An 8,654-nucleotide genomic window follows, 5' to 3' on the forward strand; every position below is an offset into this window, starting at 1 on the left:
GTGCTGGGCTTTTCCTATGTGTGGGGGGGGCACGCCCCTGTGCTGTCCTCACTCCTCCTGTTCTTCTCTGCCTCTTTGCAGCTGGGTTGGTTAACACCTTCCGTGTGTTTGGCTCTCTGAGTGTGGAGTGGCCTGGTAAGGATGGCAAGCACCCCCGGTGCCCTCCCAAAGGTAATGTGCCTAAAGGTAATGCACACGTGGTAGGAGGTTTTTTTTTGCCCTTCCTCATATGTAACTGTCCCACGCGGTGCTGGGCTGTGCCTGCGCATGCGGGTCCTTTGGTAGCTGTCCAGGGCCTGTCCTCCCTTCTCAGCCTCACACACCTCCTGGCCCCTGTGTCCTCTGTCTGTCTGCGCTCACAGTCCAGACCCAAGCCCCAGGACATGTTCCACCCGGGGTGACGTAGCCCTCTCACTTGCTCTGCTGCCATTTGGGTTGTGGCCTGACCTAATTCTGAGATCCCTTTAGAGTAGGCAGGAATGAGGACCGAGCACCTGATTCCTCTCTGATCTGAAATGAGATCCTGTCCCTGTGCTGTTGGACTCTCTGCCATCTTCCCAGAATTAAGCCAGGGGTTTACCTGTGCTCTTGAAGCAATCCCGCCTCTCCTGGTGGCCCCCAGCGCTACCACCTGAGCCGTCCTGTGTTCTGAGGCAGTGTGTTTGTGGTAGGATCCTGCTCTGCTGGCCAGTGCCGTCGCCTCCCTGGCAGGAAATGCCGCACCGCACTTTCCCTGGGCCTGGCCGCAGGGCATGGCCAGGGCTTCCGTTCATAATTCACCAGGGGCAGACCTCCCTGCTGCAACAGGGAGCCAGCGGAGCCAGCTGCCTGCGGGACTCACGCGGCGCTGTCTCCTCTTGTTGGGAACAGGATATGTGTACCTGGTGTTCGAGCTCGAGAAGTCTGTGCGGGCCTTGCTTCAGGCTTGCTCTCACGACCCTCTCAGCCCAGACGGCCTGAGTGAATATTACTTCAAAATGTCCAGCCGGCGGATGCGCTGTAAGGAGGTGAGTCAGCGCCGTGGCCGCAGCCCGCCCTCTGCTCTCCAGTCCAGGATGTCAGCGGCATGCCCTTTCTGGGCGAGAGGGTCAGTGGGTTCCTTATCAGGGTGGATGTGCAGGCGGCAGGCTAGCATGCTGTCCCTGAGCACAGAGAGGCTCAGGGACAGCGCCCAGGCCCTGAGTTCAAACCCCACAGTTGGAAGAAAAAAAAATCTTCGGGCCTTAATGGCCTTGGGGGTAATGGGAATGTGTGCATTCGTGCACCGGCCTCCTGCTGTGGTGATCAGGTGATCCCTCCCTTCCTACCTTGCCCAGACCCGTCCTGGGGGCTCTCTCTGATGCGTCCTGCTCTCAGGCAGGGCCCTCTTCCCCTCGGAGGCGCTGGCGGGTTCTCCTCCAGCCCACACCCACCAAGGCTTCTTCCTTCCCACTAGTGGTGTCATTTCCTCTGTGACACTCTCCGTTCGCCTGGTGACGTCAGTGCTGTGTCCCTGGCTTCATGGAGTTACTTTGGAGAGCCTCACCCCAGTCCTGGTGGGGTTTAGAAATCTCCACTCTATTCAGGCTCTCAGAGTGATTCTAGTGGATGGAGTTGGAGAGTCACGTATTCTGGGTTCAAGAATCTGAGCACATTGCTTTTGTGATATGGGGCTAGACACTTAATATCTCTGAATGTTTACTTCTCCTCATCTATAAAACAAGGAGCTAAAATTAACTTTTTTAATTAAAAAGATCAAGAGTTGCCAGGGCTTAGAAGGGGACAGGAATATGCATAGCCCAAGGTTTTCAGGGCAGTAAAGCTACTCTGGTTTTGTAATGGGGGGTAGATGTCATTATAACTCAGTCTATTATAACTCAGAATACATGACCTTAATCGAGGTGAGCTGTGGGTGTGAGGGCCGCTGTGCCACACCCGCCCAGCATGCCATGTGTTGGTGGTTGGGGACGTGAAGCTCCTGGTGCCTTCTGCTCACTTCACCGTAAACTCAACTGCTTTCAAAAATCACATCTGTAGTTTCACATTTTTAACGTAAGAGATATTATTATATATATTATAATATATTAACATAACCTGTTAACAAATCTGGTTTTTTTATATAGTTGTTTCCAGTATTACTCAAGTTCTTTCTCAGTGACAGAGCAAATGTATTCTCTGGCTGCACACAGCTCCCATGGCTGTGACCCATAGCTCCCTCCTTCCCTTGGTCCTCTTGCTACATGGTGCTTGGCAGCAGCTTCACCTCCTCACATCACACAGGCTTTCCCCTCGCTCCCTGCTTCTGCACACAGAACGGCACCCCGTGGAGCGCCCACCCTGAGGGCCCTGGTAACACACGCTCCCTCCCACGCCCCCCTCATTGCCTTACAGAAATTGGACATGTTTCTGTGATGCTTTAAAGGCTACAAGCTGTTCTACTTCTCTAACTCTTCTTTTTCCTTTGTGTCTTCCTCCGACTCCCATTCACTCCTTCCTTTCTTTCCACTCTGGATTAAGTGCTCACTTGGTGGCTAGGCTCGGGCCTGTAGACCAGATTGATTTGGGCCTTGCTCCAGTTCCTGTTGACCCGGATCGGCCCAGGCTTCCGCTTCCTGTGGGACCCTCCTTTGGGATGTCCTATGGGCCTCAGTGCTTCCTTGCTGGAATTGGCTTCCCTGGGTAACTCTGCCTGGGCTATCGTTCCTGACTCCCTTTCCCCGTCCAGGCAGTCTGGCTTCCGCAGGCTTTTTTCTCTGTTCTGTGCCTGCAGTGCCACTGCCACCATCCAGGGCTCGGCTGCTGCTCCTTTAGACTTGGCCAGTTTCTTTTATTTTTTTTTTTTGTCAGTCGTGGGGCTTGAACTCTGGGCCTGGGCACTGTCCCTCAGCTCTTCAGCTTCAGGCTAGCGCTCTACCACTTGAGCCACAGTGCCACTTCTGGTTTTCTGGTGGTTGATTGGAGATAAGAGTTTCATGGACTTCCTGCCTGAGCTTGCTTTGAACCGCGATCCTCAGATCTCAGCCTCCTGAGTAGCTAGGATGACAGGCGTGAGCCACCAACGCCCGGCTGACTTGACCAGTTTCTACCTCAGGTCTCTAATTATTTCACAACTGGTGTTAAAGATCATCATCGATCACTTTTCCAAAAACATCTGTTGGCTGTCTGTCTGCGAATTCATAGTGGACTCTTCCGCCTACTCTACCTTTTTGTTTCTGGCCTTAGAAGTTTTGGAGGCAAAGACACCATCAGCTCCTGGCCAGCATTCCTCAGTCTGTGGGGCCTCTGTGCTGAGGCTGAGCTCCGCTGCCAGTGCCCGGCCGCTGCCTCCCGCGCCAGTATCTGTCTGTCTCCCCAGCCTCAGACATGTCTGCTCTCAGCTCCTAACTGCTCTGTGAATCCTTCCTTTCCTGGAGGCCAAGTGTGCTGTTTATTCTCAGTCTCCAGGACGCTGGTGGCGGCTGTGCACAGCGGCAGGTTCCTGGGCTGGCAGGTGGCATGTTGTTCACTCTCCAGGATGGTGAGTGGCGCTCTTCCACTTGCTTTCACATGAGCTCCAGTTGTACTGGCACTGGTGCCTTCCAGAGGCCTGTACCTGGTACAGGTGATAATGTCTTTTCAGCCCAGCGGACCCTGCAGGTACCTCTGGAGCACGTGCCTGCCATCCAGGACACTCTCTGGCTCTCTGCAGGGCTGATGGGCCTTTTTGGGGTTCCAGGTGCAGGTGATCCCCTGGGTCCTGGCTGACAGCAACTTCGTCCGGAGCCCGTCCCAGAGGCTGGACCCCAGCAGGACGGTGTTCGTGGGTGCCCTGCACGGGATGCTCAATGCCGAGGCCCTGGCTGCCATCTTGAATGACCTGTTTGGTGGAGTGGTGTATGCTGGGATTGACACTGATAAGCACAAGTACCCCATTGGTGAGTGTCCTGCTGACACGGATAAGCCCAAGCACTCCTCTCACACTCTTGGTGAGCGTCCTGCTCCTGTGTTGGCAGTGAGGCGATGCCTTGGTGCAGGCAGGGAGAGGCCTGACCCTGCCTGCAGCCTCACGTCAGCCCCCCCCCCGACAGGCCACCGGGGCGGCCCCAGCCCCTTTGCACTCAGCTTCCATTCCCACCCCCATGTGGGGGGGAAAGTGCTGGCTCTGGTACAGCAAGAATGAAGTGGTAGCTCTGTTGGTAGCTCAGGGTTGTTAGCTGACCGGTCAGGACCGACACCAAGCAATACTTAATTACCACACCTTTCTGAACTTACCAGTGTCCTTTATTTAGAAGGTTTTGAGTACAGGGGAAGTGGCAGCCATCCATCTACAATCCCAGCTACTTGGAGGCAACGATGAGGAGGATCCCAGTGCGAGGCAGCCTCATGGCTGTGAGCCCCATTGCCTGGGGAGGGACGGGTGGCCATAGATAGGAGGATCACAGTCTGAGGCTTGCCTTGAGCCCCTCTCTGAAGAAATAAAGCAGAGGCTGGGGTTGGAGTTCAAGTGGCAGTGTGTCTGCCTGGCAAGTGCACAGGCTCAAGCCCCAGGACTGCCAGAAAAGAAGCAGGTTCTTGAAATGCACCAGGCCGTCTAGGGGCAGAGACCAGGCCAGCTGGAGGAAACCGCCTGCCTCCGTTTGTCAAAACCACTGGGTTTTGACCAGCTCCTGTGAGCAAGGTTATTTCACAGATACGGAGGTAGAATTCGGAGCCTCAACTCTGTGGTGCATACGTGTCAGACCCTCCCCACCCCAGCTTTCCGTCTGCAGCCCACACCACGTCTGGCCAGGAAGGAGCACGGTGTGCTGCTAGGCAGTGCTCCTCCCGACTGAGAACAAGGACTCCAGGGCTGCAGGCGGCACTTGGCAGGACAGGGCTTCTGGATCTCCTGCTAGGGCTTCCGGCCTGTTGTCCTCCAGAGAGGGATTCCTTCTGCATTGTGGTTTCTACGCTGAACCTGCTTCTGATCTCCCCATCAGTCTGCATGGAGCGGCCCTGTTCCTCCCTTCCCTCCCTTCCCCTCCCCTCCCCTCCCCTCGGGGCAGCTCCTGCCCATGTGAATGTGGTAGCCACTGTTGAACTGTGGCTCTGTGGCTGTTGGAAGTGAGGTGTTGCCACATGCTAAAATGATTATTTTGGACACATGGGTTCAGTAAGATGGTTCCCCCCTTTTATTTCGAAATTACTGCTACAAAACTAGAAGTTACACGCCTGCTAGCATGATCCTTCTGTTGGGCAGCATTGGCATAGAAGCAGGGCGTGGTGGTGTTGGCACGGGCACTGGAGCTGGGCTGAGCCCTGTCTTGCTCCTAGGCTCTGGTCGTGTGACGTTCAGTAACCAGCGCAGTTACCTGAAAGCCGTCAGTGCCGCTTTTGTGGAGATCAAAACCACCAAGTTCACCAAGAAGGTGAGTGGGCTGGTTTCTGGCCTCATTCTGGGGGTGTCTGAGGGTTTGGGCCATTTGCTACCCAGTTCAGGCCTGCATCTAGGGACCCAGCCAGCTGTAGAATGAGCATGAGGTTAGGGGTTTGGTTGTCTGGTCTTGGGCTCCGCAGGAAGGAGACAGTGGGACAGTTGAGCTGCCCAAGGGTGTAGGGTGCCTGGCCGCACATGGCCTCTGTCTGCTGAGCGGCCCAGCTTCCCCTTCTCTGGATTTCCTACACCTGCCTGGTGGGGGCCTAGGTGGGTCCAGGAGAAGACGGCTGGGCCCAGCACCACCTGAGCTGTCTCCCAGGACCCTGCCCCCTTGTCTCTCTGGCATCTGGCATTCTGACACGGGGCCATGACCCTGTGTGCCTGGGCCGCGATGGTGCTTCTGGCCCCGTCGGAAGAGCCGTTTCACCCTCCTCCGTGCTTGTCTGCAGGTCCAGATTGACCCCTATCTAGAGGACTCTCTTTGTCACATCTGCAGCTCTCAGCCTGGTCCTTTTTTCTGTCGTGATCAGGTGAGTCCCCACTCCCTGGAGAGGTCTGTGACCTCCATTAACAGTGGTTAAGCCCTACTTGTGACATACGGTGGTGGGAGCAGAGGAGAGAGCAGACGTGGACCCGTGATGAGTGGCGTGGCTGGAACTCCAGGGGAGGCTTGCCGAGTGGAGTCTTCTTCGTGCACTGCCGCTCTGTCGAGTGGATCAGTGAGCCAGATCACAGAATGATCTGCGCTCAAGTCTCCAGACGGATTTCTCTCCCTTCTGAGGGGAACCTGGGCCCCGGAGTTTGCTCCCCTCTGTCCCCTGGTCGACGCTGCTACTTGTGTCTGGTTCGTCACCGAGCCAGCAACAGAGGCAGTGTGGCCTCGTTCCACGGGATGTTTCTGGGTGATGGCACACGCGCAGGGCTGGTGTGGCGGGCAGGGCATGTGCCTGGACCTTGTTAGGTGCCGTCTGAGTCGGCGGGCTCGGGTGAGTACTGGCGTCTGTGGTGTTGATGCTGCTGTCATGATGTGCTCTGTCCACACTAGCTGTCCACACAGGCGTGCGTTTTGCTTCTCACAGTGACGCTGTGGTCCTGGGAGGCTCTGTAGTGTGAGTTCAGTGTGGGTAGGCAAAATCTGGCAAGTGCTCCCAGGGACAGCAGCCTTCCCCGGGCTCAGAGGCTGGACCAATACAGAGGTGTCTGTCCCCACTTCCCGGAGGAAACAGGCACGTCACCCCACGTGCCACGTGCCCCGACTTTCCAGCAGCCCTCCCACACTGGCCGCGCGTGCTGACCCAGCTGCTGTGGGCAGGCAGGGCAGTGAATGGAAGAATAGCTGCAGGCGGGAGGGGCGCAGGGAGCCGTGTGCTCCGGCACCCCTGAAACAAGACGGGCCTAACGGCCTCTTTCTGCTGGCTGAGGCTGGCACAGGGCCCCAGGCCTCTGCGGGTGTGGCGGTGCCATCTCCCCTCTCTGTTCCGCCACCCAGGTCTGCTTCAAGTACTTCTGTCGGAGCTGCTGGCACTGGCGGCACAGCACGGAGGGCTTGCGCCACCACAGCCCGCTGATGCGGAATCAGAAGAATCGGGAGGCCAGCTAGAGGAGCTGGCCTCTGGCAGAGCCGGGGCGCGGCGGCTGGCGGGTCGGCCGCAGTCCCTAGCCACTGGCGACCAGGGGGCCGGCTTCTCCGGGACAAGGGAAAATTGTAGTCACCTTTGCACTTGCTGAGTCTGTCTTTGTTTCTGCACTAATCGATGCACAGTGAGTTTTGTCGGGCTTTGTTTTCAGGGCGTGCGCCATGGCAGGCATCCTCTGGCTCACCCCAAGCGACTCCATCCTTCTCCTAGATTTCAGTTCCTCATTTTGCATATGAGAAGCAAAAAAAAAAAAAGGAACTATGTGTCCAGAAGGCATTGGCTCGGCTGCCTGCACCTAGGTTTGTCTATGCTCAGACGACAGAGGCGGCAGGCCATTGGTTTCGTTCTTGCGGTTGCCATACAGTGCCTTTCCATTGTTTAACCCCCACCTGAACGGCATAAACTGAGTGTTCAGCTGGTGTTTTTTACTGTAAACAACAAGGAGACTTTGCTCTTCATTTAAACCAAATCATATTTCATATTTTATGCTCGAGGGTTTTTACCAGTTCCTTTTTACACTCCTTAAAACAGTTTTTAAGTCGTTTGGAACAAGATACTTTTTTCTTTCCTGGCAGCTTTTAACATTAGCAGGTCTGTGTCCGAGGGACTGCGGGTCACTGTTCTCAAAAGTTGCAGATTCAAAGCATTTGCAACCAAGAACACACTTTTTTGTTTTATTTGAAACTGGACCGGAAGAAATGTTTGAGCGGCGGCTGCTGTATATAGTTTTAAGTGGTTTACTGCACCTTCTTCAGTTGCACTTGCGTGGGGGAGGGATGATAGACGTTTTTAATCACAAAGTCACAGGACTTTTTTCTTTTGTAACTGAGCTAAAAAAAAAAAAAAGGGCTGCTTTTGTGGTGGGGGCAGACGAGGCTCCGGATGCCCCTGGGCGGCCAGCTCCCTCCCCACACTTTCATTCGAGCAGAGAGTCAACAATGGACTGAAATGCTACTGGGACTTGAAAACGACTTTTTCCTTTCCGTTTCTTTAGTTTTAAATTACTACCTGCCCTTCCTAGGGAAGCTGTGTGCCAAAGAGCCAGTGTCATAGCCCTCCCCCGCGCCGCCCTGCTGTCCCAGCCGCTCGGTTCTGCGAAGCTGTGTGAAGTCTCTACCTCATTGTAGCGCCTGCAGGCAGCCGCACTCCTGCAGTGTGTGGGGTGAGCTGTGGTGTAGTTTTTCTGGCACATAATAAACACGTTGCAGCAAGTTTGCTTTTGTCTCTGTGCTTGGGGCGTAGAAGCCAGTGGGGAGGGGGTCGGGAGGGGTGCTTGGCTCCAAGTGGCTAGCGCTGGCCTGACAGGACAGCTCTGGACTGGCGCCCAGACTTCAGTGGGACAGCTCAGGTCGGCGCCCAGGCCTGAGTTCAAGCCCCATGCGGCTTCTGTGAGGGGTCCAGCCTAGGAGGGCGGAGGACCTAGGGGGACGGAGGACCTAGGGGGGCGGAGGACCTAGGGCGGCGGAGGACCTAGGGGGACGGAGGACCTAGGGGGACGGAGGACCTAGGACAGAGGACCTAGGGGGGCGGAGGACCTAGGGCGGCGGAGGACCTAGGGGGACGGAGGACCTAGGGCGGCGGAGGACCTAGGGGGGCGGAGGACCTAGGGGGACGGAGGACCTAGGGGGACGGAGGACCTAGGG

At 56.1% G+C, this 8,654-nt stretch overlaps 1 protein-coding gene across 3 annotated transcripts in view; it reads left to right on the top strand.

The window, feature by feature from the left end:
• Positions 1-7,265, top strand: part of Cpeb1 (cytoplasmic polyadenylation element binding protein 1) — a 40,886-nt gene extending 33,621 nt beyond the window's left edge. For 2 of the 3 annotated variants that reach the window (XM_013011803.1, XM_013011805.1), the window contains exons 6-11: positions 82-186; positions 871-1,007; positions 3,695-3,893; positions 5,272-5,366; positions 5,824-5,904; positions 6,864-7,265. In XM_013011803.1, the coding sequence (XP_012867257.1) occupies positions 82-186; positions 871-1,007; positions 3,695-3,893; positions 5,272-5,366; positions 5,824-5,904; positions 6,864-6,974 (728 nt within the window). In that variant the 3' untranslated portion in view covers positions 6,975-7,265. The remainder of the gene's footprint in view (positions 1-81; positions 187-870; positions 1,008-3,694; positions 3,894-5,271; positions 5,367-5,823; positions 5,905-6,863) is intronic. The other variant, XM_013011804.1, reaches the window with a different exon arrangement.
• Positions 7,266-8,654: the final 1,389 nt, after the last annotated feature.

Source organism: Dipodomys ordii, unplaced genomic scaffold (assembly GCF_000151885.1).
Source record: "Dipodomys ordii isolate 6190 unplaced genomic scaffold, Dord_2.0 Scaffold15, whole genome shotgun sequence".
In the NCBI taxonomy this organism is placed as follows: domain Eukaryota; kingdom Metazoa; phylum Chordata; class Mammalia; order Rodentia; family Heteromyidae; genus Dipodomys; species Dipodomys ordii.